General features: G+C 34.2%; 2 protein-coding genes across 7 annotated transcripts; one reads left to right on the top strand and one right to left on the bottom strand.

Annotated features, from left to right (window-relative positions):
- The first annotated feature begins 1,710 nt into the window (after positions 1-1,710).
- Positions 1,711-5,004, top strand: LOC120250377 (myelin transcription factor 1-like protein). Of its 4 annotated transcripts, none has more exons than XM_039259185.1 (3): positions 1,714-2,368; positions 2,629-2,811; positions 4,710-5,004. In XM_039259185.1, exons 1-2 carry the CDS (start codon positions 1,847-1,849, stop codon positions 2,809-2,811), a joined length of 705 nt encoding a protein of 234 aa, XP_039115119.1. In that variant the 5' UTR covers positions 1,714-1,846; the 3' UTR covers positions 4,710-5,004. The 4 variants fall into 4 exon arrangements, with proteins under 4 accessions (XP_039115121.1, XP_039115119.1, XP_039115120.1 ...); XM_039259186.1 differs by lacking the exon at positions 4,710-5,004 and adding an exon at positions 2,898-3,167; XM_039259184.1 differs by having other exon boundaries at positions 1,715-2,368; positions 4,751-5,004.
- A 1,812-nt stretch (positions 5,005-6,816) lies between these two features.
- LOC120249660 (universal stress protein PHOS32-like) lies at positions 6,817-13,967 on the bottom strand. 3 transcript variants are annotated; one of them, XM_039258242.1, is made up of 3 exons: positions 13,100-13,967; positions 8,588-8,632; positions 6,817-7,144 (listed from the first exon to the last, which is right to left on the bottom strand). In XM_039258242.1, the coding sequence occupies exons 1-2, from the start codon at positions 13,890-13,892 to the stop codon at positions 8,625-8,627; spliced, it is 801 nt and encodes a 266-aa protein (XP_039114176.1). In that variant the 5' UTR covers positions 13,893-13,967; the 3' UTR covers positions 6,817-7,144; positions 8,588-8,624. The 3 variants fall into 3 exon arrangements, with proteins under 3 accessions (XP_039114176.1, XP_039114175.1, XP_039114177.1); XM_039258241.1 differs by having other exon boundaries at positions 6,817-7,119; XM_039258243.1 differs by lacking the exon at positions 6,817-7,144 and adding an exon at positions 8,027-8,328.
- Between the last annotated feature and the right edge of the window lie 6,298 nt (positions 13,968-20,265).

The following is a 20,265-nucleotide window of genomic DNA, read 5'->3' as shown; positions in this document are numbered from 1 at the left end:
TTGCTTTGTTGCTGTCTCTTTTATTTTAATTGGAGTAGTTTATCTGTCTTTGCAAAAACAAATAAAAATAAATAATAATAATAATAAAAATAAAACTTAGGACTTTTAATAGAATGTTAGCAGGTTGAAAAAAAAAACAACAAACTTTGATGCTTCTTTTCTCTAAACCAAACTAGTTAAACATTAGACAAAGTCTTCATTGTATATCAATTGTATTCAAAGTGGTATCTTAATTATTTTTCACAAATCTATAAAATCATTACAAATATTCATAAGAATAAAAAAACATTGTAAATTTTACTCTCAAACAACAGAATTATTAAGTAATTTAAAAAATATACAATTTTGAAGAAGTAAATTCATCAATTAGTAATGGTTGAAAGTATTATCCATCCTTAAAACAAGTGATTCCATGCCATTGATTATTGCTTTCAAAATAGAATTTCTTTTCTTTAATTTTCATTTCTCAATTATATCATGAATTTCTTACTAATATCTAATTCATCAATTTTATCTCTTATATCTAACTATACATTTTGTTATTATAACTTTTGACCTTTTTTTTTTAAAAAAAAATAACTTACACATTACAAAAATAATAGTACAAGAAAAATAAAATCACAGTTTGAATGAACCAAAGAACCTCCTATTCAAGAGACTAAATTCAACACCTTAATATTAATAACAAACTAAAATACTATTTCTCAATTGTTTAAATAACAATTATTATTTTAAATTTTTGGTGTTCTATATCCCAATGAAACAATGAAGGTTAATATAAATTTTAATCAATCTTATTAAATAAATATTTTATTTAATTATTAATTTTTTTTATAAATAATTTAATTATTTAAAAAATTTAGTGATATGTACAAATAAACACCAATGTCAATAGTTCAAAAAACTGTTGATTAATTAATTAATAAATTATAAAAATATAAATAAGAATTAAAAAAAAAAAAAAATGAGAAAGAGGTGAACCACATGAGTCCATCCAAGAACCACATCCGGCATTAACTGTGACCATACTTCCCACGCGTCCGCAAAACCCAAACGTGGCAAACCCATTCCGACGTCCACAACGTGACACGTGTACACAATCGGATCTCACAGATCGCCCTTTCTTGGCCTCTATTTCTCCCTTTCTTCCTCTCTTCTTTATTATTACCATCATGCCACTTTCGTCATCAACCGCATCATCCACCCTCCATCCTCCACTCATCTCAAAGCAAGTTCCTGATCCCAAGAAAAAATCCCACCAGCCGCTGACTCGGAACTCTCTCCATCCTCCACGTGACGATTCTTGCGTCTTGGCGGTGGCGTCGCCACGACTCGCCGAGCAATCCCAGCCGCTCATTCTCCTTAAATCGGTATTTAAAAGTTTATTAATTAAATTAGATTGTTATTATAATAATCCCACTTGAATTATTTTATATTCTTAAATTTAAAAATTATATGTATATATTTTTAAGTAGATCAGGGCTGGGGGAATGATGGGCAAGGGGTGGGGTCGGGGCCCAGTTTGTTCCCGGTGGGGCCCGAATTAATCCGGTGGATAATCTGGTGCCACGTAGGACACGAGGAATCTCGACCGCCAGCCGGCGCCGCGGAAAATATCCTTGCGAATCAGGTGACACGTGGCGGCTTGAGGGAGGTGCTGGTGACGGTAAGAGTACCGTGGTGGTTTGGGAGGTGAGTGGACCGTGGTGGTGGTGGTGGTGGGGGAATGAGAAAGAAAGAGAAGGGCATAAAATGCGGTAAAGGCTTCGATCGAGGGTTTTTGGTTCGCCATTAATTTGGTGGAGCGTGAGCTTCGAGCTTCAGAGGAAGAGCAAGAGGAGAAGAGATGAAGGAATGCGAGCTCTGTGAGAAGGCGGCGAGGATGTACTGCGAGTCGGATCAGGCGAGTTTGTGCTGGGAGTGTGATGCGAGGGTTCATGGGGCGAACTTCTTGGTGGCTAGACATACAAGGAGCTTGCTTTGCAGAGGATGCCAGGAACCAACGCCGTGGCGTGCCTCTGGTGCTCGGCTCGGCCAGACGGTGTCCGTCTGCGATCGGTGCACTGGGATTAAGCAGAATGGAAGCGATGCTGACCGAGATGCAGCGGTGGAGGACGGTGGAGAAGGTGATAATGAGGAAGATGAAGATGAGGATGATGATGATGAGGAGGAGGAGGAGGAAGATGACGACGATGGTGAAGAAGAAGAGGAGGAGGAGGAGGAGGATGGGGAGAACCAGGTGGTGCCGGGGACGATGACGCCACCTCCACCGCCGGTGGCGAGCTCGTCGAGCAGCGACGAGTGTTCAACCCGAATCCGCAACGGAATCCTCAAACGGATGCGGGAAAGCACGGATCTCGCTCCTCAGGTCCGCTAATCTCTCCGATTTTTCCTCGATTTTTTCCCCCAAATATATATTTATAAATTTTTTTTTATCTCAAATTTTTTGGAAATCAAACCCGCATTAATTTCTCAAAACCTGTAGATCTAATCCAAGAGAAACGCATTTCTGTGTCATTTATTCAGCCAAAAAAATCTATAAAATTCTCAATTAATCGGTGATTTGGAGCCAAAAATTTCGAGGGATCCGAATCTGATGGTTGGGATTCCATGGCGTCTTCGTCGCAGGACGATCTCCACAGCTCGTCTTCGCATCATCAACCTCGATCCTCACCGGACGACGAGGCCACGTCACTCCGACCATCCAAAGACCGGAAGACGGCGGCAACGATCACCGACGGATCACCGGCGACCACCCGCCATCTCCTCGATCTCCGTAGCCGCCGGGGCTCTCCCAGCCGTCCGATCTAGGTAAGCATTTTTTTTCCCCAAAATTTTTTTTCTCCTATTTATTTCCTATAAATTTAGAACCGTTGATTCTGTTGATCCGATCTCAGCCGTATAATCCGGCTTAGATCTCATCGATTGACGCACGGCACTGCCTTTGGACGTGGTACGGCCGTATGCTTCCGCGAGTATTGCTTTTGGATTAGAACAATAGACAATGTGACGTGGATTCTTCTCATTGGTTGATAGCATAATATATATATATATACATTCTAATTAATTAGTTAATTAATTTTTAAATAATGAAGTTGCTTGTTGGAGGAACTTGATTTCTTGGGATGTATATATATATATATATATATAATTAACACGCAATATATATTATTTAGGGACGTTTGTTTGTTGTAAATAGATAAATGTTTAATTTTTATGTTTTTATTAAAACTGTTTATTTTATAAAATAAATATTTATAGGAAAAATTTAGTTTTGTGGGAGTAAGATGTTTATTACAAATTATTAGTATTTGATGGGATTATAGTATGGACATTTGAGATATAAATGTACACATGCATGAATCTAGAGTTATTTGAATAAGTCTAGCCTTTATTATTTTAGAATCTGTTGGAAGTGTATTTAGTGAAGCAGCTTAGGATTTACCATGTCATTCCCAAACAGTTTTGAAATCAGTGATATGCGGGATTATGATTTTACTTTCTCCGGTCCTATTTATATATATCCCGTTTTAAGGGAAGGGAGTGATGTGCGGGATATGATTTTACCCTTATCTATATGTTTCATTTTAGAAATTTTTTTATATGTTCATTAAGAATTTTATAGAGTAATAAATAATTTTTTTTTAAAATTTATTTATATATATATTTTTTTTTTAAAAACTAACGTGTAACATATCGTTAAAGGATATAAAAGATATAGTTAAAGTAGATAGAAATTAATTAAATAATTTTGGAAAGTTGATGTGCTGTTTATAAATTTAAAAATATCCACTAATTATAACTGATTTTTAGCGTGAACTAGTTAATAAAGTGGATGGGATATAATTAATTAATTTTAATTTTAATTTTTGCATATATATTTCATTTTTTTTTTGGAAAAAATTGAGATAAAACAATCAATATATATTTCATTGCGTGATAGATACTTTGCTTGAAGGTGTGATATAGAATGTCAATGCAAACAGGGGGGGAATTTATCTTTTTTAAGCAGGAGAGAGTTGGAGACATCCAATTCCTTTGTGAGTGTTAATTGGTTCATGACGTGGCTGAATTCCAGCTTCGTATTTGATATGATATTTTTATCAGATACTTCATGAGTGAGAGAGAGAGAGAATCCTCACCAAGAGTTTGATGAGAGGTCCATAAGGTTCTTACTTTTAAAAGGGGGTGCTAAATGAAGGAGAGATGTCGGTAGTTCTTATTGGTTGGTTAGATTATTATGAAGGGAGGGGAATGATTTGTGGCTTGAATTCAACTGCTTCTGGCTGGCTTGACTTCATTGAAAAAGTAGATATTTTTGTGGCTAATGACCAACACCTTTGGGAATTTATATCTATCTGACATAGCACTGAGTGTCAAAAAAATTGAAAGGGGAAATTCTGTGCTAGTGGCTGAGGGGGACATCCTTCTGTGCTCTGTATTGCTTGATGTATTCTGTTTGATGATTTTTAACCATATGTTTTGGATCTGACTCTTCAACTAGCTTATTCGATTTTTTTCTTTTAATATATATATATATATATTTTAGCTTAGATTCTCTCTGTTAACCATATGTATGTTTAGAGACTGATAGTGATTTTAAAGAATCATTATTGTTGGATGATAAGCTATTTTTGGTGCAATATACATATGTGTGTGTGTATTTGTTTAATTAATCTAGTGGATTAAAAAAAAGTACTTTATTTTAGTGGCAGCAGTGATTGAAGCTGTGGTTGTGCTTGTGATGCAGATGGCTTTGAGGGGGGACATGTGTTAGCTCCAACTCAAAATTAACAAGAGACAGACAGGAAAAAAAAAAATAGATTTCTAACAATTTGTGGTTTAGTTTTGTTGTCACTTGCTGACAAAGATTGGTTGTTTTAGTGAATAGAATTTGGTATTATTACTCTGTATATGTTTGGACTTTGGGCGTTCTGAGGGTTGTCTTGGAACTAAAAAGAATACATGTATTTTCTTTTCATGCCTTGCTCTCCTCTTTTCTTCTTCTTGTCTTTTGATGTTTTTTATCTTGTGTTTATACATCACTCTATTTCTTGTGACAATTTTTAGGCTTTCTTATTTATTTATTTAGTATATTATGGATAAATCCATATACATGTATGAATCGAAAACTATGCATGGTCTGTGTAGGTTTCCCACCTTGATTAATTATTGAGATATTTTTATGACCAAAAAATAAAAATAAAAATGGGTGGGGTGAAATTGGGGTGTGCAATCCCTAAATCTTGTGGTGTTGGGTTTCTTTGACTTAACCGGGCCAAATCTTCAAATTAAGTATTGTCTTATACCAAATTAATTAACATTATTTGGTAGGTCATAAATATGAGGGGTTGAAGTCTTACTTTGCTACCAGACAAATGAATGAAGCTGATGCGGCCAATCAAGCCGTACTGTGCCATATCAGTGCATCACCATCCATATTATTGTAATGCATTATTATATATTAAAATAATTGATGAGAAGCATCACGTATATATATATATATATATATTGCTTGAAAATAATTAAAAATTTATGATATGATAAAATGTGCCGCATCCTTTTTTGAGAAAATAATAATAATAATTGAGGATGCAAAGTGCGGCTTACACTATAATTAATTTTAAATAATCAGACATGAACAAAACTAAATACTAATGTTTTTAAATGAAATATAAATAAATATAATTTAGATGTGAAACTAATATCTCAACGCATAATATATATATATATATATATATTGTATAAATTGAGGTTTAATTTCATTGTTTTTGTATTTATTTTGCATAAGTCAAGATCTAAATTTATTGTTTTAGTAAAAATACAAGCACCCTATAAAAAAGACAGGTGTCAACAAATGATTAATCTGGCACTTTAAATCATTAACAATTTTTTAAAATAAAATAAATAAAATCGACCATAAATAGTTTAAAAAATAAAAAAAATATATAAGAATGTGTTTTTTTAAACCCGGCATTGCGCGTACTCAATGCACTTATTTATATTTTTTAATGAATTATTCATTAATTTATTAAAATTAAACATAAACTCCCACACAAGAACATTGACACAGTGTACATTTGGGGGAAAAATTGAAGTCGCAGATTGGAAAATAAGAATTAAGAGTTCCTAACATGGTTGTTCAAAAAACATTTGAGAATACTTATTATTCTTACAATTGCAAAATAATAATAATAATTAATAATAATTCAAGGGGAGACAATTTATTGTTCTTATAGTTTCCAAAACAAAAAGAAATAATAATAATAATAATATTAATAATAATATATTATTATTATTATTATTATTATTATTATTATTATCATCATCATTTTAGTGGCAACAGTGGAGAAAAAAAGTCAAACCAACCAAAGAGCTAATAACTCAACAGCACAAACCAACTTGGTTAAAATAGAGAATTTTTATTACTCCGAATTTAAATTTTTCCAACAACAAAATAATAGTAATAGTAATAGGTCTTCAATGTGGGCTTAGGCTTAGCACCCGAGTCTCACATCCCAAGTGAAGGTACGAAATTGATTGTTCACTTTCCAACCCTATAAATGAGACCCCCATTTCCGGTACTTGTCCACTTTGTTATTAAAAAAATGGAAGCACCATACCAGTGGGCATTATCAATTTCATCAACTTAACAGCATCAACCAGACAGGCACCCCAAGCTCTGTCTCACATTTAGCATGAGAAAACCCAACTGATTTATCAGAAGTTACATGTAGAAATGTATAGATGCGTGTTAAAATGTCTCACAATGCAGAGCTTGATAAAAGGATGAAATCCACCACCAAGGGGCAAGGATAAATAAAATCAGTCTTATCATAATATTTGCTAATATATCTGAAGAAACACACAAGTTTAAAACATTAAAACAAAACAAAGAAAAGAACATGGAGTAACCAGGTCTGCTTTGTGCAAACAAGCATCACAGAGAAAGCAGTAAGTAAACCTCAGATGAACTGCAAGCATAGTACCCCCAAATACCTCAAAAGATATTCGGTCCTTTTTTTTTTTCCTACTATCGACAGGCAGAAAGATGCAGCAACAAGAACAACAACAGCATCTGATTTCAACATGTCTTCAACGCATTAATTCCTTCACGGTCTGAAATGAAAAGAAAAACAAGTTTCTGCATCAGCGGAGAAGGATGTTAGTCAATTCAATGCTTTTCATTATTATGGGGAAAAAAGAAATATTATGACTTATAACAAGAACTTATGAAGTGGCTGATCAATAGCTGTTAAGAGATGATCAAATTGGTTGCAGGTTGTTGATGACATGAAGTAATATTCTTAGCAAATACAACATACATTTGTGTGCAAGTATATATATAGTTTTGGCAAAGAAAAATGAAATAATTGAAAATTAGCAATTGGAAGGCATAATAAAAGAACTCATCATACAATAACTTGAGGCAAGACAATGGGCACAAACCAATAGTTACCGTACCAAATCAAACCATTTTTGTTATTGTTATATTTGGGCATCAAATTCAAATTCAAATTCAAATTCAAATTCAAATCCAAATGAAATGGATCAAGCTTACATCCAAACACAAACATTATGTTCAATTAATTGTCAGCTTCTATCTAATTGGGTAGTTTGATATATTTCCTGTCCATTTGAATCTAAATATGGAAACTGATAAGCTTGATCACATGAGATATATTTGGTAAATTTCAGCAGCTGAGCACTTGATTCAGACCAAGGTACATGGTGATCTTCGTCATAGGTTACAGTTCATATCTAATAACACATTCCATATATGAACTTTATGAATATAATTCTGACATCTCCATTTCTGCAAATTAGATATTCCCAAAACCTGATTTAACATGATTTGTAAATGAGGAATTGATCGTTAGATTATTAAATCATGTACCAAATTATTATTTGTATCTATAAAAAATCTAGGGTTGACTTCCTAAACTCTGCTGTTTTACTTTGTCCATTACAAACCAACGGAAACTGTTGGATCACTGTTCTGAGACAAAGATAAAGAGCTCCAAAGAGAGTAATAGGGTGAACATCTCTTGGAGGTTCCTTGATTGTCAGATCCTGATAACAGTTATACAACTTGAGCTCAGAAAGGATCAGATTTTGTTCAACTCCAAATTTTAACGGATCAATTCCAAGTGATCCCTTAACCAGCCTATTACATATTCAAATAGAATATATCAGAAATTTCCAGTGTGATTCATTTCACTAGGTGCACACGGACATGCGTGACCGTGCGCACACACATAAAGCTTTTCTCCATGAGGCCTTTGACCGAACTCCTCAAATATCAACTTTGACACAAAAGCTGGAACACTGTACTTCACCAAAAAGAAAAAGACAAAAAAGTACGTTTCACTATGAAATCCTATGGCAGGCTATTGATGAAACTAAATCATAAGACCTCCTCAGAGCACAAGCACATGCAAAGAGATAGAAAGTATTCAGAACTTATAAAATGCAGAAATTTTAAGAAAGCAATATGAGATTGTTGGTATGAAGAAAATAAATCGTCGGAGGATGAAGAATGAAACAAGTCATTAAAAATAATTCATGCACATTATAATCCTCTTACCTGGATTATTAAGGACAATCTGGAACTTAGTTATCTCTCAAGCATCTGCCATGTAAAAAAGGGAAAATAGTAAGAAAATCAATAGGAAAAGATCCAATTGCTACTATAATCTAGGCAAAACCATCTAGGTCACATGCAAACACTAAAGCCAATCCTTCCAGTTACAACAGGCAGTGATATTGGTCTCCAAGCCTACTTCTGAAGGATCATAAACAAATAGCATGCCATAAAAATATTTCGACCGTAAACCTAGAATATCCAGCTGTCCATAATTCATAGCCAACTATATGGCTGATTGTAATCCTCCAGAAGCTAAATTTGTTTTAGTCTAAAAAAGAGAAAAAAGAAAAAAAACCCACTCGAATGACATGATCAAGTAAGTTAAAACAAGAAAGATACACAAGAATACAAGAAAAAACAAATTTTCTCGGAAATCGACAAAATTTCCAAAAGAGCAAAGTACAAAAATTCTGATCACTATTGTGTGACAGCTTTTGAGTAAAGAGTAGAAAAGGACATATGAATTTTAAGTTCATTACAAAGTTCAAACATACACGTCTTAACATTAAGCAGTCATCCTCACTAAATCTACAAAACTGACAACATTATCCCATTAACTTAATAGGCACTTCTTATAGGAAAAATTACAAGTTCTTCACAAAGTTCAAACATCCATGCCTTCACATTAAGCAGTCATCCTCTGACTAAATCTACGAAACTGACAACATTGTCCCCTAACTTGATAACACATCTTTTAGGAAAGATGACAAAAGATAAATCTTCGCATCCTACAACTAAATTTTTCTCAAACTATCAAGTTGTATTATACATACATTATAAATAAAAAGGAGAAGACATACCTAGAACATTAGCTAAAAGTCTTTCTAAAAATAAATGAAATTAGGCCACATCACATATTAGCTATAACTTAAAATTATGGCAAATTTTCAAATTGTTTATGGATTTTGAATCTGAAAATAGCATGAATAAGGGACTGGTAATTTCTTATGCCTTTTTGAAATTGAACACACGTAAGCAGATAGTTTGGGAAATCAGAATAAAACTCAGACAAAAAGACCATCTCTTATGTACCTCATAGCACATATAGTATAAACTTCATAGCACAACCAAGGAATGCACTTGAATATAAGCTTCTAAACTTGAAAGTTGCCCTATTTAAAGAACAAAGATGTCAAGGAGATCTAGGTCTACCGCTTTAATAGAAATTGGCAGGAGAAGGCAAGTTGCAACATAGGTTTGTCTTAAAGAATTAATGATGGTTTAAACAGAGCCACTCTATGGCAGAACTTGTCAGCCAGAGAGGAGCTGAAATAGCATGCCTGCTTCAACTCTAGGTTCTCTTTCCCAGACTAGGCTAACTATTAAGAAGTGGAAATGTTCCAATCTCAATCCTTGGAGCATGCTTATTGTTATAAGAAGTAGGAATGAGTATTTTCTTAGTTGGGCTAAGCAAGGTCCACTCTCACTTCAAGTGAGAATTGATATACACATTTGCAAATAAGTGAATATACATGTACAAAAAAGGTTTGGGTAAGCAGTAGCTAGGAGGTGAGAGCCATAACCTCCAAGGCGTAGCCTAATGAGATAGGTGGAAAGGAATATGACAAGAAACAAGAGATTAATTTTTTCTACTTTTAAAAACATTAAAGTCAACCTTCACCTATATTATTCAAAACTAAAAAAAAATTGTTCAAAGATAAAAATAAAAAAAAAAGTCAATAATCTATACAACAGCACATAATTAAGTTTACTTAATGGATTTGGATTTGAATGTTTTTAAGTTTGTTGTACAAAAATTTTGTTAGGTATTGGATTGGGACTGATTTTTTATTACTCATAATCGATTTCTTGGGTTAGGTTGAGGTGGATTGATTAAATCAGGTTTAGCCAGAATAAAATAATTATGGCTAATTGGTCACCCAACATACCAGGCAGAAATTGATTGGCTAGTCACCACCTACAAGCTAACCTAGTAATTCAGTTAGCCAATTGTCTTCATTGACAAATCAGCTAATATCTAGGCAATTACATAATCAGCAACATTGCAACATGCACAGTGAGTGTGTCAAAACTTATATGGGTACCTGAAGGATTTCCTGTCTATATTCAGCAAATCCATAACCTTATCCAAATTTATTTTACATGTCACGATATTGTTAACCTAATTCACTTACATACCAATTATATATATAAGAATGTCTGCTAGCTAAGTGCACTTGGGTATGGATATGAATTCTTCATAAATTTTAGGTTTAAATTTATCTTATACCTTCATAATTTAGAATATCCATGAATCTAGTCTCTAGAGTTTCATTTTTGACAGATCCATTCAAGTTAATGCTTACACGGATGGTAAAAGCTGACTGCAATCGACATGAAAGACAACTGGCATTGGTTGTTGATGAGTCACAATACCATATCAATAATTGCCACATTAGCTTATACACATGGACTATGTTGTTGGCAAGACAACTTCCTCACATACATGACACGTACACAGAAAACTGAAAATTTAGAACATGATTCACTTAATGATGTGGGAATGATGTAAAAAAATAATATAGGATCAATATCAAGGATTCAAGATTGAAAATCAATGTAGAGGTGTGATTTTTCTAAATATAATGTAACAACATGAGGATCCATTTGTAAGCATAGTGTCTACCTACATAAGCTCAAAATTTTCAATCTTCAACCAAAACTTAGCAACTTCCTCAGAATGATTATCATAAAGTTTATTTTAGGTTAGAAGAATAACATAGAAAATTCAATATAGGTTAAAAAATTAACAAAGAAAAACTCAGTAAAATAAACATGTAGTACAAAAAGGACACTTTAATGAATAGGATTGTGTTGCACTGGCTCTTTATTTATAGGTCCAAGAGATTCTAAGCGTAGGATGTTCCTAATAAAGAAGCAGTCTAATTACAAGATTAATGGGTAAGAAGCCACTCATAATATTAAAAATAAATATATAACAATCTCCTCAATTAGTGAAAAGACAATGCCATATACTGCCTCAGTTAAGCATTTTCCTTTTTGAGTAAGTCCTACAAAATTTAGGGTGATCATACCTCTCCAAATAAGATACACTGGCATCTTCGATATTGATATTGATACTTCCTTGATTATCCATATTATAGACATTATATTTTTTTGAGTTTGCACCATAACTTAACCGGTTTCTCAAAAAAGTAAATCAACTCAAATCTTAGGATGCAAAATGCCAAAACTGAAACTTCAATGATCAAATATCCAAAGTATGAGGGTTTAAGATGAATTTAATCATAAACTTCGATAAATTATGTTTCAAACTCTCTACTACATACTGTCACAATATAATAGAGCATAGAGACATAATACTGGAAGTCAGTCTGGAACCAACAATATGATCAAACGTTTATGCAGTCAAGTTATTTGAGGCTAGAAATCTTTCCAATCTCATGGACAAATGAGTATTGTTGGATGAACAGAGTAAAACATGTCTTTTTTGGCTTGCCTACCTAAACTACTTTGGGTGTTCCGAATAAGAAGATGCCTGTGATGATTCAATTTTATATTCAATTGGTATTGAGATGAATGAAATAGAGTTTTATCATGCAGCACAAACATGTAGATGCATGGTACTCTAGATGAATTATTGTAGCGTGATTTCTATAGCAAGATATCAGATGTATTGTGCAAAGAAAATTTTTAACGCATGCCATCAGTTGCATCAGCCTAGAAATAAAAGATAAAACAATCTACAGGATAACATTCTCTAAGTGAAAATAAACATCTAAGATTGCATAGGCAAAGTTATGCCAGGAAAGAAGTCAGGTCCTGAATCTAAATAATACATATATGCATCACTAAACTTGCTATTACAATCAAAATTATGAATCAAGCATATGACAGAAAAGAAGTGCTTGGTGAAAGAATAGAATTGTCAAAACCAAATACAAAAAACTTAAGAATTTCTCCAATGCATCGGAACAACAAAATAAAAATAAAATAAATCAAAGGACATGCAAATGAAAGTAACATATATCATGTCATATACAACAATTAGCATATCCAGTAAGAAGAAATTATTTATTAGATACCTGCTTATACAATAAAGAACAAATATGAAAAAGATAAACATATGTTCATTGCAACCACATAGAAAAGCAATGTACATTCAAAACATAATTATCTCACAGAAACATAAGAATCATCATCACCAAAACTTAAGTCAACTTCACAAGCCAATAAAGAACAAAGCTATCCTTCACCAAGATAATCTAGATGACAATAAGAACACATACCAGACGTTGACATAATAAAGAGCAAGCAAGAGGCTACCAGGATAAATGCAGGTGTTACATGCACATCACAAGTTCATCAAACACACATTACGAACTAGAATACTAGTAATTTTGGAAACACAAAGATTAGAGCAATTTGAAACAAAATAAAGGTCAAACCATGCAGTAATTCAACGAAGGAAGAGTTAGGAAAAGCTACAACCTTTATGCTCATCGGTGGCATCAAGATACTCCTGTTCCTCCTCCGGCACCGGGTGGAGCTCCGCCTCGTTGGCCAATACGCTCCTCCTGCTGCTACCATCGGATCCAGCTGCTGCACCTTCCAATCCAGCAACCACGCCATCATCTGGGAAACGAACCACAACAACAGGGCAAACGCAGTGATGAACACAGTAATCACTGACACTCCCAAGCCTTCCCTTGCTACCCCTCCGCGAAGCGCCGAAGCCCCTGCTCCCCATGATGACAGCGCTGAGCCCAAGCCTCTCCACCTCCAAGCAAAGCCTCTCCTTCATGTCATGGTCCTTGACGATGTGGATCTTGAAGGGGATCTGCGCCTCCACCAGCGGCTGCGCCAGGTCCTGAGCCTTGGTGGTCGTGAAGGTATCAAAATCATCCTCCAGCTTCCGCTGAGACTCCTCCGAGGGGTCAAATCCACCGTCTTCCCCCGCCGATTCAGAGGCGAGGGAGAGGTCGATGGCACCCCAATCAGCGCCATATAAAACGCTTGTGGGGCGTACATGGAGGAGGATCACGGCATCGCCAGGGCGTAGGTAGTTCTGGACCGCCCAACGCACGGCGTACGCACTCTCATCGCTGAGGTCGACGGCGATGGCGATCCGACGGTGGGAACCAGCGGTGGGGTTAGCGGCGGCGACTGAGGAGAAGAAGAAGCGAGGGGATGAGGGCTGGATCGTGGCATGGGTGGCGGCCACGACGGCCTTCACGGCCGGCGGTGGCGGTGCCGGGAGGCTGGTGTCCGGCGGCGTCTCCATGTCGCTGAAGAAACGATAAAGAAAGATCAACGCTCGAAGGAAAGAATGAGTCGAGTGAGAAAGCAAATCAACGAAAATTATGAAAAAAAAGGGGCTTTTTTTAATTTCTCTTGCCTTCTTTTTACAGAGACCTCCCCCAACTTTTACATATTTATATAATTAGTAGTCTTTTTTTTTTTTGCACATACATCCCTGAGTGAGATCTTTCAGTTTTGCAGTGGATTCCCTGATTTTTTTCGTAATTTCAAATAACTGCTTACTTATTAGTGGTAGTGCGCTTGATAATGGGCTAGTTTGGGACAACCTGCGGCCCGGCCTGGCATGGCATGACAAAACCCAAAGTTGCTGGGCCGTACCCACATGGAATATATATATATATATATATAATATAAAAATTATGAAAAATGTGAAATTTTTCATAAAAGAGATAGAAACTATTTTAAAGAATATAACATTTTTATTTATGGGTATGGGAGGACCATCGACATTATAATTTAAAAAACTCACATGAAATGGTTAAAAACAAAGGTTTTTTTCTTTTTTATAATATAATTCCAATGTATTACAACAGTTTCTTAATATATATATATATATATGACCAATTACATTTTAAATGATAAATTTAATTTTAAAAAATTATATTACATGTTTGATGCCATGAAATACATGGTTAATTTTGAAAAGAGTAGTATTATATCTGCATAGTAAATTTTCTAAAATCCCAATGTCAATGGTGTGGCATCCAAATCACCACTCTCCCTTCCGTTGTGGATTCTATATTATCGTTAACAATCATTCGGCTCTGGCATCAATCTCAACATCCGCTTCAAGCGATTATATACACCTTCACCAATTCTTAATTCAATTTCTTTTAGTAATTGTTCTTGGTATGCCATTGATCATTGTAATTGATCTCTTGACAATTGTTTGGAAGCCCAAACCTCTTCCTCCCGCAATCTATCCGCAGATTTGGAAAGTTCAACAAGGAGGGGTTTTATACTTTTATGCCGTTGCACCTTGGCTCAACCAACGATCACCATCCAAAACCTTAGCTCTCAATCTCAAATCTTTAGTTGAATTCAAGTACTCCTTCAAAGATTATCTTAATTAAGATTCTTTGCATCACGTCATTTAACTTAATACTCATATTATCTCAAAGAAAAAAAATCTCCAATTCACAAAAGATCAAATAAATGCGGAGATTGACATCGAGAAACAAAAAAAAACAGTAGCTCAAGAAGCAAAACAAGTTTACGATCAGTATACCAAGTGGCATCATTGAGGAGAGAGAAAAACAGAACGAGTTTACATGTCAGTTTCGTGAACCAATATGCCACGTGGCATCATTGAAGAGAGAGATAGAGTGTGTGTGAGTGGGGGTGATAGGGATGCCACTTCTTTTGAAAGAGGTATTTGTAGAAATTTTTTGTATAAGTATAGTGTTAATTACTCCTTTGAAAAGCTGCAAAGATATCAATAATAATATAGTAGACCCGATTTTGTAGTAGTTACCATATTATCGAGAGGTGGCTCATTCTTAATTATACATGAGTTTATAAATTTTAGTGTTTGTTTATTATGTATTATAAGGATAGATTGATAATTATTTTAAAAAATTACTTCTTTTTATTCTAAAAATTACTAAATGAAGGCAATTAATTTGGTGAAGATGAGCCACATCTCGGTTCCGTGTCTGTGGGATCATTTTTCCCAATATATTGACTATGTCCAAAACTCTAAAACTTTTTTTTCCAATAACAATCTATTATTAAAAAAAAAAATTATTATATAATAATATAAAATTATCAAACCACTTATAAAAGGCTTGAAATAAGTTAATTTCACTTTATATATATATATATATATAAGTTCTTTATAATAAAAAAAAAATTGATAATTTTATACTAAACTATTCAACTTATTTGACATGATGTGTATATAAGAAAATTTTTAAGGTTGTTAGGGGTATAGAATAAGTAGAAGTTAAACACATAATTAATGATGTTTAGAGAGGTATATAACTAAAACACGAGGAATTAAATCAATGAAGTGGGCTAAATTATATTTGTAAAAGAAATATGGTGGGGATGGGGTCTGAACGAATTTAAAATTTTAATATCCTTTCAAGTAAGGATGGAGATTAATGAAGCACTCGGATTCTTTAATGGCCCCAATTCTCAAAGCTAGATAATTTCATGTCACGCTCCGAACCCGGCTTGCCGGCCTTGGTGCGCAGACAAAAAGCCGCAGACCCATAAGGCGTGAGCCCATAAGCCTGCAAGGCCTCGGAATCTGATTCAGGACAAGAAAATATATAACAAACCAATTGAGTTATAGGATTACAGACTCTACACAGTACACAATACCAGGGTACAAGTAGTCCAAATACAAAATACAAAAATACAGTGATAGAAAAAGACAACAACTCAAATTTTACAACAGAATCACACCTACAGACAGTCTTTCAAAGTCCACACTGGCCTACCATTCTTGATCTGAAAAGGATTTAAACAAATCCATGAGCTTACTAGCCCAGTAAGTAATCCAGAAGTTTGTTTAAAACAATAGGGTTTATAAATCTCGATTTCAGATATTGAGAATAATTCAAAGTTTAAACATAATTTAAACAAATACAAATTAAATAATTTAACAGAGGTATAGTTCTCAAGTTCTACCACTATTCAAGATAAATGTAATAAAAAAAATACTAGATTACAAACTGCAAACAATAATTCGCCAGAAATGAGCATAAGTCTTCAAAACATAATTTAAACAAAATACAAAGTGAAATATTCTAATAAAAGAATATTTCCAAATATGATTCACCGAAATTCAAAACCCAGAAATACGTTATAAAAAATACAGAAACCTCAAGGCAGAACAAAAATTTGCATATGAGATATACACAGAAATCAATAACACATAAATAGTGCAATTGATAAAAATCAAAATCAAAAGTCAAAGCAGAATGTAACAGATTCTAGTGTATGTCTCCAAATTCACTATAGATGCCAGAGGTCATTTGTTTACCCTCGGTGGCCTAAGCCAGAATAGCAAAGGTCATTTATTTATCCTCGGTGACTCGAGACTGAATATTAGATGGCCATTTATTATTTCACCGAACGAACACGGTGTGAAACTGCAGTCTTATTTTTCCAGAATTTATTGTCGACAAGGTTAGGGTTTAACCCCCCAATGACACGGTTGCATATCGCTCATTTGGAGATCAAAGCATTCAAATAAAATCTCAAAGTTGAAGTGCAGAATATATTCATGAATTTTCCAAATATTCAAACAAACAGAAATACACAATTTCAGAATCCCACTTTAGGAAAAATAACTGAAAATACAGAAATTACTTACACAATTAAATAAATAATTGCCCAATCACTGCTAAAAACTAATCACTCTATACATTTACCTCACAAGCTCTGCATATTAACACCTATAACATGTCTCATTTCAAAATGCATAACTCCCAGAATTTAACATCAAATGCAAAGATATTTTGTAGTAAGAAACTTAGGAAAATTCTGAATCTTTTCGTTGTTTAAAACTTCACAAAATTTAGTCTCCAAGAGTGAGAAAAATCATGTTAAATCTAAAGATTCTGCATATAGATGTCATCATGCGTGAGTCTTTTTAATGGGTCATAACTCAAAATCTACAAATCCAATAAATTTAAAATTTTGTAGGCTGAAAAATAAGGTTATAATGAATATTTTCTTTACTGAGCACTTTGCTTGATTGCATTTATTAAATCCGGAATTTGCCTCTAAATCTGCATGTCTACACAGTATACCTCCAAGACATGTCAACTAGAATTGATCATATCTTATAGAATGTATATCCAATAAATACGAAATTTGGCAGGTAGATAGATCAAACAAACCATTACAACTTTTCAATTTTAACCATCTTAAAATTGTGCTTCTATGACTTCCGAATTTAGGCCCCAATTCCCATTCAACTATTTATCATAACTTAAAAATTCATTCTAGCAATTTCATGCATGAACATAAAATGTCGAAGTCTCTAATTTGTAATAATCCAGCCCAATAAATCTTGAAATATTGACTCTAAACCACCAAATCATTTAATTTATTTCCCAAGTGCCAACCTCACAATTTTAGTAAGGATACCATCAAGGAAAAGCTATAATCTCCACCCTAGATAGTAAGTTAAAACCTGAAATTCAAGAGTCAACCTTGCCTCAGGGTTGTAGTACCACATTTCTCTTGATGTATTCACTTCTAACATTCACCCACATTAACATTTTCTCTAAACACATATATGCCTAGTGATGTCAAACGGGCTGTGCCGGCCCGAGCCCGACACGATTTGGGCAGTGCCCAGCCTAGGCACGATACTACGATGATGTGCACGGGTGGGCATGACCCGAACTCCGGCCGTGCCGGGCCGAGGGTTCGTGGCCCGTGGGCGGGCCCGACGCGTGACCCGGCTCGGGCCGTGCCGACCCGTGCACGCTGGTCGGGCTCGGCACGCTGGTCGGGCTCGGGCCGTGCCAGCCAGACCGCTGGTCGGCCCCTAGACGGTCCATTTTTTTAATTTTTTTAATTTTTTCTTTTATGAGTATTAAAAATTTTAAACTTTGAATTTATTTTTTCTTTTTGCTTTGATGGAAAGACATCTTTACCCATCCCAACAACTATCTAATGGCTAGTTTTATGGGTATTTTAGTCTTTTTGGTGTAAATGACAATTTTGCCCTTTACAACAACTATAAACGGCTAGTTTATGAGGGCATTTTTGGAATAAAAATATTTTAAAAAATTATAAATACCCCTAAATTCAAACTAAAATTTTCACACCAAACTCTCTCATCTCTCAATCTAATTCTCCCTTGGCTTCTAAGTGCAAATTCCAAGCTTCAAGTTTGCAAATCCAAGTTTCAAGTTCTTCATCAAGCATTTCAATTGCACTCAAAAGAAAATCGGCACCAAAAATTGACTTTCTAAATTATTTGTTAAAGCAATTGAGGTAATCCGTTGTTCTTAATTTTTAATTTACATAATGGCCGGTTCTTCTCCCAACTTTCGCTCCGATAATTCTCCGTTTGGTTTTTACGAAAATACCCCGTTCAATTCTCCGGATGATAATGTTGAGCATGTTATTGAGACCCCAAATATTGGGCCATCAAGTAACAACCCTCAAAGCTCTAGAAAACAAACTTCCGGGGTTTGGCAATTTTATGATACTGTTGATTTTCCGAACAAAGGCACTCGGGCGGTTTGCAAAAAATGTAAAAAAGATTTTTCTTGCCCAACTTTGGGGGGGACGGGGCATTTAAAAAGACATGCCGACAAGCATGCCGCAAAGCCACACGATCCCACCCAAACGCAAATTAGTTTTACCGATTAAAGCATGGGAAATTTTATTTTTAATAATGAAAATGCAAGAAAAGAAGTTGAAAAATTTATTGTTCAAAATGAGCAATCTTTTTATCTTGCCGAAAATCCCGCTTTTATAAAAATGCTTATTCGAGGTTTTAATCCTAATTTTAAATCAGTTTCAAGAAATACTATAAGAAAATATTGTCTTATTATTTATTATGATTATAAACAAAAATTAATTTCCGAATTATCTTCTTGTTCTTTTAAAATTTCTCTTACTTCGGATTTTTGGTCTTCTCAATTTTGAACAAATTATCTTTGTGTTACCGCTCACTATATTGATAATAATTGGGTTTTGCAAAAGCGTATTTTAAGTTTTTTAAAATTAGAACACCGCCATACCGCAAGTGTTATTACAAGTTATATAACTCGGGCTATTAATGAGTATAATATTTTGAGTTCTATAATTTCAATTTCTTTGGATAATGCTTCGGCAAATAACAATGCGGTCGATATTTTAAAAATGAATTTAATGCCTTTATTTTCCGGGGCTTTTTTTCATGTGCGTTGTATATGCCATGTTTTAAATTTATGTGTTAAAGATGGTTTAAAAATAATTGAGCCCCATATTAAAAAAGTTCGAAATTCTATTTTGCATGTTCGAAATGGTTCAACCCGAAGACATGATTTTCAAGCTTATTGTTCGGAAAGAGGGAGAAAATGTAAAAGATATATCATTGATGTTGAGCATAGGTGGAATTCAACATATGAAATGTTGGAGTGTGTTTATAATGATAGAGATATTATTTCTATGTTTGTTAATGAGAGATTTCCCAAAGATCATGTCACTAATTATGATTGGGAAGTTAGCCATTTAATTAAGGATTTTTTGGAAATTTTTTATGCTTCAACTAATATTTTGTTAGTGTTTATTATTCCACTTGATCTATTATTATCAACCAAATATTTTTTATTAGTGAGGTTTTTGCAAAATATAGAGAAGACCCTATTTTTGCTCCT

Source organism: Dioscorea cayenensis, chromosome 19, assembly GCF_009730915.1.
Source record: "Dioscorea cayenensis subsp. rotundata cultivar TDr96_F1 chromosome 19, TDr96_F1_v2_PseudoChromosome.rev07_lg8_w22 25.fasta, whole genome shotgun sequence".
Lineage (NCBI taxonomy): Eukaryota > Viridiplantae > Streptophyta > Magnoliopsida > Dioscoreales > Dioscoreaceae > Dioscorea > Dioscorea cayenensis.
Note: the sequence above shows the minus strand (reverse complement) of the source record. Positions and strands in the feature narration are given on the sequence as shown.